General features: G+C 39.4%; 2 protein-coding genes across 3 annotated transcripts in view; both read left to right on the top strand.

Moving 5' to 3' along the window:
* AFG2A (AAA ATPase AFG2A) overlaps positions 1-18,360 on the top strand; it is a 157,706-nt gene extending 139,346 nt beyond the window's left edge. Inside the window, exons 16-17 of one of the 2 annotated variants that reach the window (XM_034442841.3) lie at positions 596-794; positions 14,995-18,360. In XM_034442841.3, coding sequence (XP_034298732.2) covers positions 596-772 — 177 coding nt within the window. In that variant the 3' untranslated portion in view covers positions 773-794; positions 14,995-18,360. Of the gene's footprint in view, positions 1-595; positions 1,836-14,994 lie in introns of those variants that run through there. The other variant, XM_034442839.3, reaches the window with a different exon arrangement.
* On the top strand, positions 15,050-18,709 carry SPRY1 (sprouty RTK signaling antagonist 1). Its single transcript, XM_087874605.1, has one exon. It carries the CDS (start codon positions 15,050-15,052, stop codon positions 16,010-16,012), a length of 963 nt encoding a protein of 320 aa, XP_087730731.1. The 3' UTR covers positions 16,013-18,709.
* The last annotated feature ends 1,184 nt before the right edge of the window (positions 18,710-19,893 follow it).

The following is a 19,893-nucleotide window of genomic DNA, read 5'->3' as shown; positions in this document are numbered from 1 at the left end:
ACTGAAATAATGATCACTCATTCCACCGATGTTTTTCACAGCAGTAATGTACCTTTGGAAGGAAGCTTTCATGAGGCTGCTTCCTGAACTTCCTAAAGTCACCTTGAAGATTCTAGCCTTTTCTCCATATTTTTTTCTTCTTCGATTTTTAATTATTTGACTCTTTGTTTAGTTAGTTGTTTATATTTCTTATTTCTTAACCATCTGTCTCATATTGTTTTGGAGTGTGAGAGTGTTACACAGGTAGATTTTAAACAAGAAAGTCACTATTACAAACTCGTTGTAATAGTTTCATTTTTCACATTTCTTGAACATTTAGGATTGTGTGCTGCTCAGCTTTTTAACTGAGTATCTGACATATGTTTATTTTGGATACATAAAAGTTATGGTATATGATAGCTCTGATAGCAGAGTGCATTGTTGTTCTAATCATTTGTTGAATATTATTGCAGCTGGACACTTTCTACTAATGTTCAGCAAAAGTAGGCCAAAAGCTGGTCTTTTGTTGCATTTGTGACTTTCCTGCCTTTAATTCTCAGCAAATTATTCCAACAAAATTATTTTTTAAAAAGTAATTGGTGGTTTTCTTTTTCAGATAACTGCAGTTTGTAGAGAAGCTGCTCTCCTTGCACTTCAAGAAGATATTGAAGCCAAATATATCATGAAGGAGCATTTTCAACAAGCTTTGGTCGTTGTGACTCCTAGAATCCCAGATTCCCTACAGAAATTTTATGAAGAGTATCAGCAGCGGAGCGGATTGCATTCGCTGTGAGAAAGTGATTAACATACATACAGTACTCAACTTCATTTCTAGAAAACAAGTATGGTTTTTTCAAAGAAATATGTTCTTTGAATTCAGATATTTAAAATTTTATTAATACTTTTTTGAATTAAAAACAACTAGTTTTTTAAATAAATACTAAAGGAGCTTTTGGAATAAAGAATGAAGTGTTTTGAATAAAAATAAACTTGAGAATTGTGTGAAAGCATGATTGAAACATCAAAAGCACACCGTAATAGTGCATCATCATGCCAAAAGAGGTGTGTGTACATGGAGTGGGGAGGAGTGGCTCAAAATCCTAGGCTTTCGCCTCTGATGACACCATAGTACTGGAACTTTGCCATAGCACAGGTGTCAAACTGGTGGCCCATGGGCCAGATGCATCACGTGCAGGCCATGCCCACCCCAGCTCCGCTAAGGGGAAAAACATCGTGAAACATCATGTGACATTTGACTCCCGTGCCATTGCAGCACTCATTCATTTCCTCATCATCACTATCACTAACTAAAGGTTTCATATAATCTAAATTCCCTTCCTTTTTCAGAGCTGTCATGTTCAGAGTACAAGTTGTTTTTTGGTGGTCCGTGAAATGCCTTTTCTCAAATTATATCAGTTTAAAAGTGGATTTTAACATTTCTATTATTCTCCAGTTTATAAAAATTGTTTTGGAGTTCTGTATAATTCTTTCTTCTTTTTCCCAGTATAAAAAAATTGGTATCAGTAATGAACTTATGGATCATACCTGATTTCAGATAATGTTTTAAAACCAGTTCAGAGAATTAGTTTTAAATGGCTTTCTAAACCATTTGTGTAATGTCCCTCTAATTTTTTCTGCCTTTCTAGTTCTTTCATAAGTTATTACTGTATAAGATGGCTCAACACATTGATTAAAAAACTATTTGGAAAACATTGAATATCAATCTACCATACTGGAGATGGGGTAGATAAAATCTTTGTTAATCTGTGGAACAAAATAGACATAGTCCATTTTAAGACTATTCAACTGTATTAGGGATAACAAAAACGTATGCCAAATAAAGTTGTTCATTTTTAGATGTGCATCTTGCTTCATGTCTACAGCTATTTAGTAAATGAACAGGATTCCCATGATAGTTAACTTTTCGTCAAATAATTCTAAAAAATTAATTAACTTTTGCAGAAGCTATGATAATCTGCCTTCTTGAAAGGTTTTTTCTTCCAGATTCTTGGTAGTATTTTAAAAATAATGCTTACTGCTGTTTTCACAATTATATTACTTAGCCCAAAATTTCCAGATCCCTTTTCCAGATACCCTTTTAAATATAAAAGAGATCCAATTTGGTCTGGTGATTAAAGCATTAGCCTAGTGATTGTGAGTTCTAGTTCTGCCTTAGGTATGAAAGTCAACTGAGTAACTTTGGGCCAGTCAGTCTTTTAACCCAACTCACCTTTCAGGGTTATTGTTATGGGGAAAATAGGAAGGAGAAGCAATATTAGTTATATTAGCTGCTTTGAGTTATTTATCAAAATAAAGGTGGGATATAAATAAAATAATAAATAAGTTTTATAGTTTATGTAAACTATCCAGACTTCTACCAGTGAGACAAATTTCCTATCTTGATTTCATCAAGAAAAAAAGCCCTGCAAAATTCAATTTTTGTAACTTTTTCTATTTTTTAAGTTTAAAACTGCCAAATGAATACAATACTTTGTTCATAAAAGACTTTCAAATCATCCTATGCAGTTGCCTGCAGATTTTCATATATGTTAATTTTATACATATGCAAGTTGTTAGCTTCTGTTTCAGGAATATATTGAAACATACAGTTTCATTGGGTATACTTCAAGTTTTGTATACAACTGAACGTGCAACCGAATCACCATATTTAAGTTCAGTTTGCATTTAAGATGAAAACAAGATTAAGTAGTTCTAGAAAACTTCATTTTTCTTCATAAAGTTTTGTATGCCTGCTTAATATTGCTTAACTGGGATAATTTGCATTTAAATAGCGTTGCAATATTGGAACCAGTCTAGTTAGCACAGACTGATTCTGTTTGAGGCTTTATATGTGGTTTCTGTAAAAAAAAAAGTTTTTGGTAAGGTAAAAAATATAGTAGTAACTGGTTAGGCATTTAACTACAAAGGAGTGTTTTATTTGCCCGAGAGATTAATAGTAAGCCAGAATCAGCTGGTAGTGCCAAGTGCCTTGATAACACAATTGACCACAGAATGCTTTGTTAGATTTTCCCCCCCTCCTCTCCTCTTTTCCCAGAGAAAACTGGGAGACAATGCAATTGCTGACTTAGTAGCAATGATTTTTAAGCAATTAATTATGATAAACAGTAGAGAAAATAAACATCTAGAACACAAGCATAGATAACACAAAAATAGCAAAGAAAAGGGAGTGAAGGGTGTTCAGGAGAACCTTTAATCAGAAACCAAACAATATTTAATATATCCTACTTACATCCTATTTTCCAAGATGTAACTTACCCATTCTTTACAACAAATCAGTACAGTAATAGACAAAACGTTGTAATATTAAACTTTGCATTAGCCCATAGCCCAGAACTCTAAATACTTTGATGCAACACATTGATTCCACTTTGTTGTCAGTTATTTTCTTCTGAAAAGGGTAGTTTAACATGGTAGTCTCACTAGGAGCTTTGGGCTGGCCACTTAACCAACAATAAATTGATTTGATGTTTAAGAAATAATAAATAGCTTAATGGTGTAGAAATGTCATTCCAATCTAAGATGTCAACCATTTTATTATCCCAACAGGTTTTGGAATTTCTGCTAAGTGAGGGAAACATAAAAAGTTTTAATAAAATATAAAATAAGTGTCTTATCTTGCCTTTACCACCCAATACCAAAATTTGGGAGACCAGTAATGCTTTCTGTTGTCCTTGGATGGCTGCCTTTGAACTGGCAGGCTCTTGGCTGGATGGCATAAGACTGAATGAAGAGAGTGGTCTTAGTTGGTGCACTACTTGGGCTTCAGTGAGAATCAGGTGAGGGAGGAGCAATTGTCTCTGATCTGCCTCTGATTTGGGAAGTGTGGTTTCCTAGCAGTCACAGTCTGGTGAGAGTAGGAGGAGTTGGATAGGTGTGAGTGTATGAGTGGAAGTTGCAGGAGGGAAGGCAACTGGATCAATAGGATCTGCTGAGTGCTACAGACAGAATCAGTGCAATAGCCTAAGGCAGGGGTGTCAAACTCGATTTCATTGAAAGCCACATCAGGGTTGTGTTTGACCTCGGGGGAGGCGGGTGTGTGTGGCCAGGGTGGGTGCAGCCAGCTCGACATCACTCATGTCGGGGACATCTACGGTGGCCCAGGCGGGGCTGGGGGATCCATTGTCTCCAGCGAAGGAAGTCGAGATCAGGGAGAATACCAAACCCTTGTCATCCTGAGGAGGTTCGCCATCCCTCTCAGGCCATACAGACAACCCCTGGATGGCGGCGCAGGCTATCCAGAGGCCTAGGCAGTGGAGAGCAAATAAGTTTGTTTTGCTAGCACTCTGCCAGCAAAAACAGAGCTTAGGAGGGGCGCTCCGTTTTCAGGTGCAAGAGCCTCCTGCAGCATTCTGCCAGCAAAAAAGGCTGCCGCCAGGTTGTATATCAGCACTCGGTTAGCCTGGGCCAGGCTGAGGCACTGTGGGCTGGTCTTTTGTTGTTTCCAGGGCAGCCCCGCGGGCCAGATATAAGCACCCTGCGGATAGGATCTGGCCCCTGGGCCTTGAGTTTGACACCTGGCCTAAGGACTCGCCAATCCTGGAGAAGGCTATGCAGAGTTGAAGCAATAGCGAATGAGAGGGATGGAAGACAGAAAGGAACCATTAATGGATGGATAGATGGATAAAGGGGTGTATATGGGAAGATGATGGGGTACATTTGATGCTGCTGTGTGGTCGTAGTGCTATCTTCTGGCCTTTTGTGTTCTACCTCATACCCTGGTCGCTGATGTTTGAAGGCCCAGGCTTCTCTCTGCTGCTATTGAATGCCAGGTCTACCAGCAATGCCTCCCTCATCTATAATTTGGTTATGGATGAAAGGGCAGAGTTGACATGGATTATTGAGGCTTGGACAGGTGCAAAGTAGTGGTTGCTGTCTCAGAAAAGTGCCTATCTGGTTTTTGGGTATAGAATTAGCTGAGGCCCTGGGACTGGGGTGGATCTGATCATTCAGGATTCTGGTAGTATTTAGAAATGCTGTCCCAGTTGGCTGGATGTAACTTCCTGTTTGTTAAGTTGTGCTTTAGAAGTCAGAAGGATTTGTTGCTTCTGTACCAGCCATCCTGCTGCATAGCAACCTTCCTGCCTAAATTCCTTGATTCTGTGGCCAAGGTAGCAATGGGATTTTCTCAGACTTATGAATTTAGGAGACTTTAACGTGTCTTCTGTGAAGACAGAGTCAGAAACAGCTTGGGAACTCATGGCCACCAAGGTAGGCCTGACACTGGTAATCAAGGGCATGACACATAGAAGTGCCTAACACCCAAACACCCTGAGTAAAGCTCTATCTTTAGCTGTTTCCAGAAAGCAGAAATACAATAATTCAAAATAATTCAGAACCAAATTTTCATTCAGACTTTGGATAATCTGATTACAAACTTCAGGAAAAAAATGTTTGTTTCTTTTCTTTACCTGGTAGAGGAAAGAGGAAAAAAAATGGGATAAGATTCTTTAGCATGAGGATTGGTGATAGATCAAATGTGATCTATTATATTCAGCAAGAGAGACTTCCAAAATGATTGACAGGAGCTGGACATGGCAGACTTAAACATGGTTAAGTTGTTCTTTCTATAAGATGAGGAAGAGAAGTTTGTAAGGGCATCAATACAAATATTCCTTCAGCCATTTCCTTGCTAAAATTTCACACCTGGTCACACAAATGGGGAGCTGAAAGAAGATGTTTAACTTTAGATCATGACACTAACAATGTGTCCTACCCAGACATGATTTTCCAAACTCTTTACTATTTTTTGCAGACTTTTTGTATGTTGCTTTTTTAACCTTTTACAGGCTTTATTATTTATGCTGTTTTGATATATTGTCCCTTTTTAATTTCTTTTAGCTCTTCTTTTTTCCTAGACTATTTCAAGAATTGTTATTACAAGCTATATAAATAAATACAAAGCAATCTCATTCAAAAGAGCCATCACAAAACTTGTTTGTTTAGCACATGAATTTGGGGGGAATTTGGTTGACAGACTAGACGTTAAGGGTGCCATACAATGTTAATAATAGCTTAATAAAATTTAATTGGAGATTTTACTTTTTAAAACACTTTCTATTTTGGATTGAAGAGCAAGCATAAATGCAACAAATACGTGCATCAATCCTTTGAAAAAGAAACACATGTAAATGTGTAATCTACAAATGCAGATTATAAGCAAATACTACAAATGTAGCATTAAATATTATTTTATTCCAGATTTATTAAAAAATACTACTAGACCTGTCTCTGTATCAGAATTAAGATTACAAAATTGTGGAGCACCACAAATATTACTCCTGCACATATGCATATAATGATATAGGTGAAGAGTATCATCTATCCTTTATGAACTCATTGAATGAATGTAGTACTGAAGAAAGTTAGCACCCACCCCCTCTCCTAGAAAAATGAAATATTTTAGGAAATATTAGAAAGGCAGAATATTATATTTCTCTGGATGAGAAAAGGAGAAACATATTTTAAAGACAAAGCAGCTCCCTTTCCCCCCCCCTTCAGCTCCAGGGTGATGGGATTAAGACATGGCCCTCAGGACATGATAGGATTAGCCCTCTACCCATCTAGCAACAGAACTCACCACATGGCACCTGGGGAGATTGCATCACTCAGCAAGATTCAACCAAGCATGGGACTCAAGACAACCTACAAAGTTACCCCTGCATGGCCCCATGAAAGTCTGACAACCAATCAGAATACATTTCTTACACAGGAACAGGAAGCTCCAAGGCGGGGCCCAAGAGAGGGTATAAATCTGTCTCTCCCATGTACTCATTTTTGTCCAGGATTTCAAACCATGTGGTCCTGTCCACCATTAAACCATCTTTCCAAATAGCCAACATGTTTCCAGTGTCTTTCCCCCAACTTGGAACTGAACCCAGATGGACATTTCATCCAACAATTTGGCACCCCAGATGGGACTCCAAGCTAACCTGATGGACCTTGCCTAGGTAAGCCTCCCTTGTTGGCACAGACCCATTGAGTCTGTGGGTGAGTTTTCCTGGAGCTTGGCCATTTGGAACAAAGGTTTTAAAAGGGTTTTGAGTGTTGGGCTCAAAGGCTGCTTGGAAAGAAGGCGAGTACCTCTAAATTTTAATTTTTAGTCCAGAAAAGCATGAGAAGTGTGTGTGTGAGAGTGAGGGGATCCTTCTCCCAATCACAGCTGGATCTTGCTTCCTCTGTGTTGTACCAAGAGAGCCTGGAAAGTATATGAGGTCAGGACAGAGCACAGGACCTGTTAGGGAAAGGAGAAAGAGTGTGTGGAAATTGAATGGAATAGTGAATGAGAGAGTTAAAGTTGGATAACCAGCGGGGAAGTCACTGAACAAAAGCCCTGTGAGAGGAAAGGGCTCTTACCTCTGGAAGCAAGTAGAGGTCCTTCCAGACTCTCCTGAGTCCAAAAACTGTGAGCGAGAGAAAAGCTGGTGACAGGAGGTGTCACTGTGGGGGCAGTGCAGTCCTTCCAGACACCTTTTTTAGCCTGAGAACTGCTAGGCAGGAGAATTCCTACAGGATGTGCCCATGCTCTGATAGGGAACCAGAGTCCTCCCGGATCTCTTTTTTTGATCTGAAAATTGCTGGAGGGGCGGTTGTCTCAGTAGGAGACTCAGTTCGCTGGCACCTGGCAGAGCCAAATTGAATTCCTACATCGGAGGGGAAACATGGGATGCTCTAGCTTGAGGGTCATAGTAGGCTCCCCAATGAAAGACTTGTTTGATGCCTGGGATGAAAAGAGGCAGTTACCTGTCCAGGTGGGCATGACAAAAGAAAAAAGAAAAAGGATGTGTAACAAGTGGGCTTTGCTCAGGGATGAAGCTGGAAAACCAATTTGGCTAAATAGAAAGAAAAGGAAAGGGAAATATATAAATAGGAATGTTGGGGCTTTTGTTTGTCTTTCTCTCTGTCTTCCATGCAACCATATGATATGTTTGTTAAGATTTGTCCTTTCCTAATTTAACTGAGATTTATGGTGGGAATGAACAGCCTGAGAGTTCTGTTTTCCTCTCTTTTTCCTCTTTGTTTTTGTGTGTGTGTGTGTGTGTGTGTATGTCTAAGTCTTTGTGTGCCCTCGAGGTAATTGCAACTGTTAAATGTTTCTGATCCCTAGAAATATGAATCTTAAATTATTAGAAAAGAGTTAAAAGCACTGAAAAGAAAGAAAAAGCCTTCATTCTGTTTTGTCTGGCCAGCAGAACAGGGTAAGGAGAACTTTTTTCCCCTTTCCTCTCTGTACTTTTAAGAAAAGTCCAAGTTTAAGAGGGAATGTTTTAAGTTCACTTACAGGAAAAGTTTCTGCATTTACTGTGTGTTTAAATGATTTCATTGGTCCATCCTTTTCCTGAAGCATGTGAATCCAGTTTTTCTTCCTCATCTGTGATGTCTCCATTTTGTTATAATTACTTTAACTGTTTAATAACTGTAGTACTGATGTCCCCCCCCTCAAACTCTGCCTGCAAGCTATCTACCCCCCAGTCTACCCCCCATCTCTAATTCTCCTACATGCCTTTCCTCACCCACAAAGGGGGGAGGGCCCCCTGTTCTCATGTCTTTCAGCCTTGCAGAGACAACTCTGCAACCTGTGGAAGTACAACACACAAATCCAGATGCTGCCTCCAGAGACCTTCCATTTATTTGAGCCAGAGAATTGGGTTTGGGTAGGGGTCCAGCCTCCACTAGAAAGTCATCACAGCAACCAGTGTGAAGCAGACCTTCCCAAGCGTGACTGACCACACTTATCACCAAGCCAAACCTAATGCCACCCAGCAGGCATGAAAGAGAGGACCCTGAGATTGACCAGTAAAGACTAAAGGCTGTTTTCAATCCCCAAAAGACAGCTGTAACGACTATGGAGGGAAGGTGAAAATTCATTGTAAGGTTTTTCTGTGCTTCATTCATAATCAGTTAAATGGATTCTTGGAGAGATTGCATTTGGGATTTGTGCTTGCTTGAAACCTGACTGTAAGCTCACAGTGTGATATCTAACATCTGAAAATGATTGGCATAGAAAATTGGATACTGTAAATTTCCTTCCAGAACTTTTCCCCTGGCTGCTAGACTTTCATGGTTGAAAGCTCTCCTTTTGGGAGCCACTGAAGGAATCTTTCCTCTGCTGCCTCTAGCAATGCCTTCTCCTTTGCATCAGAAAAATTAAAAGCACCCATCAAATCTCCCTGATCAGATCAATTCCTAATCTTGGGCCAGAAAAAGTGTTCAACCCACACTTTTATGGCCCAAAGGTGGGGATTGAAGAAAGTTACCACCCACCCTCCTCCTAGAAGAATGGAAGCTCCAAGGCGGGGCCCAAGAGTGGGTATAAATGTCTCTCTCCCTCTCTCTCTCCCATGTACTCATTTTTGCCCAGGACCTCAAACCATGTGGTCCTGCCCACCATTAAACTATCTTTCCAAATAGCCTTCATGTTTCCAGTGTCTTTCTCCTCACTTGGAACTGAACCCAGACGGACATTTCTTCCAACAGTACAACCGCAATTTGTATGTCTAAGAATACACAAAGTCATTACAAGCATAAAATAGTCATAAAGATTATATTCTCGGAGAGGTATTTTAAAAAATTCTGTTCCAGATTATTACTCATAATACTTGTGTTTGCAAATAATCCAAGGTAAAGCAACATCACTTCTTGTATTATTTTTTTGACGTGAAGGGAAAACATGAAGGTTGGTAAACAATCATTATAACTGGGAAGCTCAAAGACATGAATGAGTAAGAAGAAACAGTGTAGCTGCGGGGAAGAAACTCCACTCCGGGTTTTTCTGGTCGCTTTCTGAGTGACAGATTGACATCACTGGAGGCGTGAGGAAGGGTTGAGGTGGGGGCTCTGTGCTGAAATGCTGCCGTGCGGAGTTTAGCTCATTCTGAAACAGCTACGCTCGCGCACAAAAGAGCCTGCAAAGTGATAGCTGCAGCGGGCAAAGTCAAGCAACTGCCGTCTCTTCGAGCAGGCGACTTGGATTTAATTCTATTCCCGTGGGATTTAATTTAAGGGAACGGCTTCCAACCTTTGCATTCGGTAATCATGATCTGGAGGTTTTTGCAAGGCTTTCGGAAGTACCTCAGGTGTTGTGTGTGTGTGTGTGAGAGAGAGCGAGAGAGAGAGAGAGTCATTAAATGCGCGCGTCTGTAAGTGGGTGCAACCAACTTCTGCTTAAACGTTGCCGGCCGTTTAAAATAAATTGATACCAGTATTTACCAGTATTGGCATTCGTGAGTTTTTGATGGTTTAACTATCTGCAAAACTACCCTTAATAAGTAAAGCAGCTAAGTTGTTTCAAATTCAGGGACTCTTTGGGGAGGGGGGATTTAAGAATGCCAAAAAAAAAAAAAGGCAATTCGCCATTTGTTCTCCCTCCGCGAAATCCTTTTGCAACCTTTGTACCTTTTCGGGTTACACGGGTGTTCAACTCAAACATCCAACTACGTGCGTACGTGTGTGCGCGTGTGTGCACGTGAGAGTAGAGGTATAGTGACTCTAGAGCTACTCCTCCCTCTCTTCCCCCCCCCCGTGAAATTGGTGGTGCAATCATCCTGTCAACCAAGCTGCGCCAAGAAGCACATGGTAGCTTTGCTTCTTGCCTCTTCTGTTATGCCCGCGAGGATGTCTTGCGCCTCCTGGTTGCATTTTTTATTGATGTTGGATTTCCTCCCCTCCCCCAGGCATTTCCCTTGCACTTTGCCTCGCTTAAGGTTGGAGCGGAAAGCTGCGGGCCAAGGACCATGTGGTGAAAAGAAGGTTGGAGTCGAGGAAGTGGTTGGACTTATCTGCTACACGCGCGCCTGACTGGGAGGGGAAAATCTGCGCCTCCAAAGGGGGAGAAAAAAAAAAAAAAGAAAGAAAAAGCTCCAACTTGGCGGAAGACAGGAGGGAGAATCGAGCGTGCCGCAGCAAGCTTGGTTCACGAAAAGGCGGCTACTCCTTTCTGGGGTTTTTTTTTTCCCCTCTTCCCTTCCTCCCCCCCCCCTCCGAAGTCGTTCGCCGTTTAGGAGCGACCCTCTCTGGGGCTGTTGCGGATGCGGCGTGTGATGGAAAAGCCGTAGCTCGAATTTGCAAAACCAGTTCGGCCTCTTCTCCTACCGACTACCGAAGAAACCTCGTTGGGATTTGCTCTTGGGAGAGAATTTCCCGAGTAACGAGTTGCAGGGCAGGGGCGCGCAGTGTAAGCAGACACCCCTTTGAATGTTGGTGTTCGGAAGGCGAGCTGTTTGGGGGGGCCAACGAGTCGGGGTGCCTTTCGTTCGAGGACCAGGATTTTGCGAGCGCTCGGCGCGAGTCGACAGAAGGCGAAGAGAAACAAACTTGGCCTCTCGGATCCGACGACAGCTGGAGAGCAAAGGTTGGGGACGGGGGGAGCCGAGAAGGTTTTCGCCCTCTGGAATGAGTTTTCCTGCGCTTTAAGACTTCTCGGATCCTCGCACGCTACCTTATGGATCTAACTTAGCAGGGAGGTGCCTTCACGCGGATTTGCCATTCAAAAACGTAAGTTTGTGCCCGTCCCCTTTCTTGTCCTAACTTGGCTTGCAAAATGGATTCTCGCTGCCTTTTTTTGCACGTGTGGCGCTCAAGTATTCAGCAGGTGCCCTGGCATTTCCCTTTCCTAGCAGAGGAGTTTTCTGTGGGCCCAGCTTGAAGGGGGGGGGGGAGAGCCGAGGGTGGCGCTGCGGTCGCTGGAGGGCTCGTTTGGATAGATTTCCTTGGCTTAAAAAGAGGCGGCTTCGATTGTCTTCCAGCCCAGATTTGCTGGGCTCTGAACTTGTGGCTTCGGACAAGGCATTTAGGCTTGCATGTTGTTGTAAGTGGGGGCGGCTGGATCGAAGGGTTAAGACCTGCCGACCTTTGCTGCCAACTGCTTCGGTGGAGAAGTATGCCCTTTTTCGACCGTTTAGAGATGTTTGGTGCCAATGCCTGGTCTTTAAACCTCTGCTCTGATGTCCTTTGACAGCATTTGGCACAGGTGACACTGGAAGGAAATCATTTTGGATTCTTTTTCCCAGACAAGATGAGGCCGGAATAAGTGACCAGGTTGGGTCTTACTTTTACTATTACTGTTGTATTGCATGCGTGCACATATGTTTCTGGAAAGGGTTCTGCCCAGCCCTGTCAGAGTTCCCTTGTTTATTCTCAAGAGTAGAGATAGGGTTCAGAGAAGGGAGCATAACAATTGTGTATCTGTTTTGGCCACATACTGTAGGGGTAAAAGAGATTTTTTTAAAAAAGTGATTGGATTATTTTTTTTAATCACACGAATTAGAGCTCTACTCTGCTATATGCAGTTCTTCTGATGTAAAGTGTGTGGAGGACAGGTGGATGTCATAATAATCCCTACTAATTCTGTGGATTTTATGCCAAGAGCAGGGTCAAGTTTTTGCTTCAAATGGTTTACTAAGTAATCCCCAACACTGTTTTTTTCCCCTAAGAACGCAGATCTTAAAAATATGTCTTGCGTGTGCATGAACTATGTGTAGTCAATAGTGGAGGGATTTTCCCTTGCAATATGGGCGAGATTCTAGTGGGTCACTGAAGAGGCATGGAGGCTACAAGGAGGAAATGGTGTTTCAGGCAGAGATAAAAAGGCTTCCCCGCCCTCCCCCACCTTCTTAGAAATCATTGAAGGGAAAAGGGAGGGGGGAATCCCTGCATGCTCAAACTAGCACACACAAATCTTCCATATTTGCCTTGAAAGGTAGGGGAGGCTGTGCAGCTTTAAGCATTGGAAAGTCCGCCCCCCTGAGGTAATAGTAACCTTAGCCGATTCCCCTCCTCCTCTGCAAATGGGGGTGAAAAAAATCCCTTGTTTTCATTCATAACTTTTTCTTCTTCCATCCCAGCTCTGCATTCACTGCTGCCTCTTGAGCTCAGATTGCATGTGGGCAGTGCAACCACTGCCTCACCAGTCTGCTGCTTCTCCGTTTCTCTCAAGTCCACGCAAAGCAGATTTTTGTAGAGCTTGTTCACCTTCCTACCATTTTGAAGGCTAGTAATGAACTAAATCAAGAATCATGTCAGGCTTTGTCCCACAAAGCACGGGGATCCTTAAGATTTGAAATCATTAAGACTTAAAACTATAAATAAAAAACCCCCTGATTTTTAGTATTAGTTGTATGCTTATTGTTTAATAGAAAAGCAGTTGTCTGTTTTTTAAAGACTTAATCAGGCTATAGCATTCAAAACATTTTTGAAAATAAGTACTTTGCTCCAAATAATTTACTTCCAAATAAACTCCACTTTTTAAAAAAGGAACACAATTTCATTCCATCTTGCTGTTTCTTGGGCAAACTTAAGACTTTTGAATGCCACAACTGTAGAAAAAATAATCTCATTTCCAGACTTTTCTTATCCCAGTAGTATTTTTTTGATAATTTATAGAATTTTATGGAAATTTTATTTTGTGGATTATATTTGTATTTTGGCCTTTGGTATGTGTGTGGGTGTATAACAATGTGTTTCCGTAAGTATGTGGAGAGTAGGGTAGCATTTTTGCTGGAAATCAGTTACTTAATTTGTATAATTACTAAATGGTAAGCTTCCGTTTATAATTATACTACCACAGTTTCAAATGCTGTAGCCCAATTTCTGACTTCTGTTTGGCCTTTCAAAGCAGCTCACAACATGATGTATAAGATGCATACAACTTAAATGATTTTTTAAAAATAATGTAGCCTATGTTAAAGCAAAATATGTGACTTGCGATATTTAGTTCCAATTTTTTTCTCAGCTGTAAACTTTTAGCTTTTTTGTACTGAGGTTTGATGAAGAATCTTTGCACACTGAAAGTTTGTGTGAAATTTTGGCCATATTGGTCAAGTGCTGTGCAACATTATCATTTATTTTACACTTATTAACTCAGGTGAGAAATTATGGGGATATTTTTCCAAATCATGCGCTGTATCCCATTCAAAATTGTCATTGTCAGAAATTATTGTTTCTCTTTATATAGAGCACTTTCCATAAAAACCTGTGTTAATTATTGTCACAGTAGTCTCAAGAAAGCAAATACGGATTCAAATTTCCCTTTCACCTTTCTTTTAATATTCAAATCTTGTCTGCTGTATGCTTTTTTCATGACATATCACGCTCAGGACTTTTTTTTTCCCCTAGTGTCTTGTTTATCCAAAGAAATGCACGTACATTTGCAAAGATCTGATAAATGTATTGGGTTATTTGCTTATCTTCTCCTGATATCCTTTCCTTCCTCTACCTCCTTTCACACCCTGCATTAGGTGCATGAGCACTTGGAAAGATGTTGTGTAACAGGATGTGTTTACATCTGGTGTTTTGCTCTAACAAGCACTAGACTTTGAATGTATGTATGTGTATACATTATATAAATGCACACTACCCAGAAATGATTCACATACTTTTCCCATTGGTAATTGGCTTGAGGCATCATGGAATTACAACTAAAAATACTGCTATGCTGACAGTGTTTAAAATAAAGAATGGTCTTAGAATGCAGCTTTGACAAGTAAAACTGACTACCAAAAATCCAATTAAGAATTTGCATGTCTCCTTTTGTTTAGAATTTGAATGTCTTCTATCAGTCTTCCATCTGATAGAAACCTGGTGTGGCTTTGCATGTTTTATGTTGCAATTTGCTGATAATTGGTGGCATGGAGCAGAAGTAATTATACTACTTTTGCGATAGTATGTGAGGCAGTAAAGAATTGACTTTTGACTAAATGCAATGGAAACCATAATATATATGTATAGTGTCATAATATTATACTTAAAAAGGAAATGACATTACAATTTACTAAAAAGCAAAATGCTTGTTTTTTAACCACAAGAAGACTTTCAATATATTTTGTTTATGTTGTCATCTAAATTGGTATACACTTTGGTGTGTCTAACTCAGGGTAATTCCCCATCTGTCGCTATTATGATATTGGGGCAATATTGTGGCTTGTTGTAAAATGTTTCATTTCTTTTTCCCAAAACTTCTGGGAACTTATTCCTCTTTCCAATTTTCTCCCTTTCTTTTAGGATTTCAGATGCATGCCCAGTTCCTGGTGAATGCCAGAATTAGAGACCACTACCGATGGAGTCCACAGGTCAGCATGGAAACAGCAGTTCGTTAGTTGTCCATCAGCAGCTTTTTCTGGACAATCGGCAAAGGTTGGACTATGAAAGAGATATTCAGCCAACTGCCATTTTGTCACTGGACCAGATCAAGACTCTCAGGGGCAGCAATGAATACACTGAAGGTCCATCTGTGGTGAAAAAGTCTGCTCCCCGGACAGCTCCAAGACAAGAAAAACATGAAAGGACTCATGAAATCTTACCAATAAATGTGAATAATAATTATGAGCCCAGACCCAACCATCCTGGACATGTGCTACATCAACACAACTCAAGGGTTCCTGTTTTGAGCAGATCTACAAGCACTGGAAGTGCAGCTAGTTCTGGAAGCAACAGCAGTGCTTCTTCAGAGCAGGGCCTTCTATTAAGATCACCACCATCAAGGCTGGGCCCGGGTCAGAGATTTGAAAGGCCAATCAGGACGCAACCCAAACCATCATCTTTGATTGTAGATGACCTGAAGAGTCCTTTGAAAGAGGATTCTACTCAACATAAGTTCATATGTGAACAGTGTGGGAAGTGCAAATGTGGAGAATGCACAGCACCCAGGGCCTTGCCTTCTTGCTTGGCCTGCAACAGACAGTGCTTGTGCTCAGCAGAAAGCATGGTGGAATATAGCACCTGTATGTGTCTGGTCAAAGGAACCTTCTATCACTGTTCCAATGATGATGAAGGGGATTCATATGCGGATAATCCATGTTCATGCTCCCAGTCACATTGCTTGTCACGGTACCTGTGTATGGGGGCCATGGCTTTGTTTCTGCCTTGCCTGCTCTGTTACCCTCCTGCAAAAGGATGCCTAAAACTGTGCCGTGGGTGTTATGATTGGATGAATCGTCCAGGATGCCGATGCAAAAACTCCAATACAGTTTATTGTAAGCTGGAAAGTTGTCCATCAAGGGGTCAAGGCAAGCCTTCCTGATTTCTGGAGGGAAAGATTCAGTTCCTCAGACACCATCTTTCAGATAGTGGCTGACTTTTCTGTCTTCATACCCCTTTTTTCTTTCATGCCCAAGATCTTCTCTCACTTCTATTGCTTATCTCAATGAAGGGCAAATCTGAATGCATTGGTCTTTGGTAAGTGTGGCTCATGTGCTGGTGTCTTTTTTCATCTTGGCAAGTCATCTCAGGACTCTGAGTAATAGACTCCTGAAAGAAGTAATGAGGGTACTGGGTTTTTTCTGAAGTCCTTTATTCTGCAAACAACTTTCCAAAGATGCTCTTTTGTTTTGTTCTATTTTTAACTACCTTTAATGACATTCAAGTGTTTTTTTTCAACTCTTCCCATTCCTCCTTTTTAAAAAAGGCTGCACAATCCAGTTATTTCCCTTAAACAAAGTGGAAAGGAAAGAAAAGAAATATGGGTTGAAATTTAGCAAACCTAAGTCTTCTCCCTCCACTTTTTTTTTAAATTAACCACTTGCATTTTGCTTGTTCCTTGGCCACTATTTTTGTCAGTCCAGATTTTAAACATTTACCCTCATTGCCCCTATTACTGGTTTCTTCATAAGCTTCTATTGTTTTCAGATATAGATATAGCTTGCTCTTTATATATATATATATATATATATATTTACATACATATATATACAAGCCCTATCTGTCACTTTTATTTTGATACTAAAGTTGGTTTCTCCAGCTCTGAATAATACAGGTAGTAATACAATTTAAATTGTATAAGCTGCCTTTGATTTCTTAACACTTCTATTTCTGTGGTTTAAAAAGTTTAACTCGTCCTCAGCTCAGTAACTCTCCTCTCTATTGCCTTAGCCACATATTGTGGTGCTTTTTGTATATTTTATGTAAAATCACAAAGTTGAATTCTGACTATTTTTAAGACAAAGGTCTGTTAAAACTTTTTTATTGTAAAGAATATTTATTATGTAAATCTCTATTATTTTATGATATTTATTATAAAAAACTGTTCCAAAAATGTATTCCTGTCTGAATATTACAAAATATCAACATTTAATGAAAATAAGAGTGACACAAGGATGTATGTTAAACTATAATGCAGAAAATATAATAATTAAAATGTCTTGGGTTCTTTATTTGTTAATAAAACTGTTTGTTCTTAGCAGTATTAGAAGAAAGACTGTATAGTCCTTTACCACTTTTCTTGGAGATAGGCCCACTGTACTCAGTGGGACTTCACTTCTGAATAGGCTTGTATAGGATTTCATTGTAAGACCACTGCCACTTATTTCTTTTCTGAAGTTTTCATGACTGTGAAATCATTTTTAAAAAAATAATAATCAGATTTTTTCTCTGAAGTGTTTTTCAGCATTGATGTATCTTGCTCATTTGAAAACATACACACCTCAAGCTATATTTGTGCAACTATAGAGTTTTTCATAGACTATACATTGATTTTCATTCTTTTTTGTTTTTGAGAAGATAATTTTTCTAAGGTGTGAAAATGAGATACCAAACATTAATAAAAGTTTGGGAAAGAAAAATGAGAATTCCTAAGTACCTCATTTTTCAAATTATGTTCATGGTTTTTCCTCAAAAGATTAAATCTGTTTCCAGAATTAAGAATAAATGATTATTGTGGACCTATTTGGTGCATACTATATTAATAAAATATATTTAATTGAATTGATACCACTGAACCTGTTAGCTGATGTTCTTCACACTGGTTGTCTTGCATCTAAGCTGCTTACAAGGCATTTTAAAAATAACATTACCATAATGAAAGTGCTTGCTTTCTCTAAAATAACCAAGCATGCCTGTCCATATTTAGAAATCCTGTGTGTTATTTAACTACACTATGCGTGGTATAATTCAACCAGCTTAATAAAACACATTTATTTTAAAACTTCTAAATAAAAAACAAAGGCAATAATATAGTGAGCTTTGAAGCTTTCAGGTGAATCTAGTTTTTAAACTGGCTCATTATGGTTCTCTTCTAGCTTCCTAATGATTACACAGAGATTTAATAAGAATTAGCGTAACCATTTCTCTCTTAGTGGTGTTCTGAGCCCTTTGCCACAATTATGCATAAGGACATAGCATTCACTTGTATCATCTGGGACTAGTGATACCTGACATGTTTATATAAACTGCCTTCATTACTGTGCATTTTTCATGAAAATATGTTTCTGCACAATAGTTCTTTTTGGTTTGTGTCAATAAGTACACTGTTGATCATGCTCTCTTCATTCATGTGGAGGATCTGAGTAAGTTCAGCTCTTGTGATAGAAGCAAAATAGGCTCATGCAGTGTTTTTCTTTTCACTGAATTATTAAAAACATTTATGTAAAAACACTCACTGTATGTTAATCACTCAACATCAAAGCCTTCCCTTTTGTGCAAGGAAAAGTCAATTTATTGAGTACTGATATTTTATCATTTGATTTCCCTCTGTCTTGATATCTCACACTAGCACTTTAATTTAACAAAGGCAAACTCAAAGTCAAGATCAATCCATGATGAATTCCTCTGGATGTGTTTCTGTTTGCGGAAGAAGGGGTGAAGAAAAAATTACCCCACTTCAAAATCTTTGGTTTATCTAGTCTTTGCACTTTCTTTGAATATAGTAGAATATTCCAATCTTTGCATACAAACTTTTGTGCCCTGGTTTTATCAAAATATTTAATAAACAGACTTATTTCCAGTTTTCTGGTAGCTTTTTTTTTTCCAGAAGAAAACACTTTTTTCTAAGGGACTGTGATTCTAGGTGGTCTGACTATGTGTAGTGAATTTTTTAAAATTATTGCCCTGCTCTGTTGTATCTGCGAAAGGTGATGTTTCCTATAAGGTTGTTATTTTGCTACTTTTATTGCTTTATAGAACTTAACACAAAATCCCATCCTTTTCCTTCCCTTAGAAATGCACAAAGAAACACTGGCCTTGTAGTGGAGTTGCATAAGTATTGGTCTAGGAAGCATTCTGAGCATGGATAGAATTGCCATATATGCAGCTTTTTATTCAAGTACTGTAATCTCACTGTTGTAAAGTTGGCCTTAAAGTAGCCTTAATATACTAAGGCTAGCTTAAGGTCTTATACATCATCAATTAATGGGTCTTTTGATTTTGAATTGATTTGTTTCAGGGAGAAGTTACTGATTCAAGAACTGATTCTGGCTATGTATATGAAACATTAAAACGATCTGCAATATACTATGTGATGTAACCATACAGTTCGGAAAAGTGTCAAATTATATGCTAGTGGTATTGGGACATGGCATGCCATTTCCAGTTCCAAAACCACAGGCAACTACTTTGCCTGGAAAAGTAAACATGTGACATGTTCCCTATTATATCAGACTAAACGATAAGCCTATAACTTCTAAACGATAAAAAAGCTCATGTACATTATAAAGTTTGGATTTGAAGTAGATTTCTTTCAACGTGATTAAAACAGACATTGTCAACATTGACCATTCAAAATTCTAAGAGTTTGTGTGACCCTCTCCCAAGTAAAATAATGAATTCCTATGTGTTAGGGTTGGACAAGAAACAAATGCTCCACTTTTAATCATTTATTCACAGGCTTTTTAAACATTGAATTGCCATAACTAATCTGAATGTTTGCATAGATATCACGAGGAGCAAAGCCTAAGTCAGTTTTGAATGTGTTTCTGCTTTGTCAATCTATCAAAGTTTTAAAAAAAATATATACTCACCTCTAAAATTGCTCTTAACCTCCCAAAGATTCTTAACCCATAATTTGAGAAGCCTGGGATTACAGTAAATCAAAGATCTTTTAAAACATTCCAGCTTCTGGATACTAGGTGGGCATGTCTAAAGTTACTTTTTGTGAGATGTGTGGCCATATAAATAAGATGAATGGTTTTC

Source organism: Pantherophis guttatus, chromosome 8, assembly GCF_059756535.1.
Source record: "Pantherophis guttatus breed Tessera chromosome 8, ASM5975653v1, whole genome shotgun sequence".
Lineage (NCBI taxonomy): Eukaryota > Metazoa > Chordata > Lepidosauria > Squamata > Colubridae > Pantherophis > Pantherophis guttatus.
Note: the sequence above shows the minus strand (reverse complement) of the source record. Positions and strands in the feature narration are given on the sequence as shown.

Coding starts and splice junctions, on each gene's coding strand:
- SPRY1 (XM_087874605.1), top strand. CDS start 15,050: ATGGAGTCCACAGGTCAGCATGGAAACAGCAGTTCGTTAGTTGTCCAT.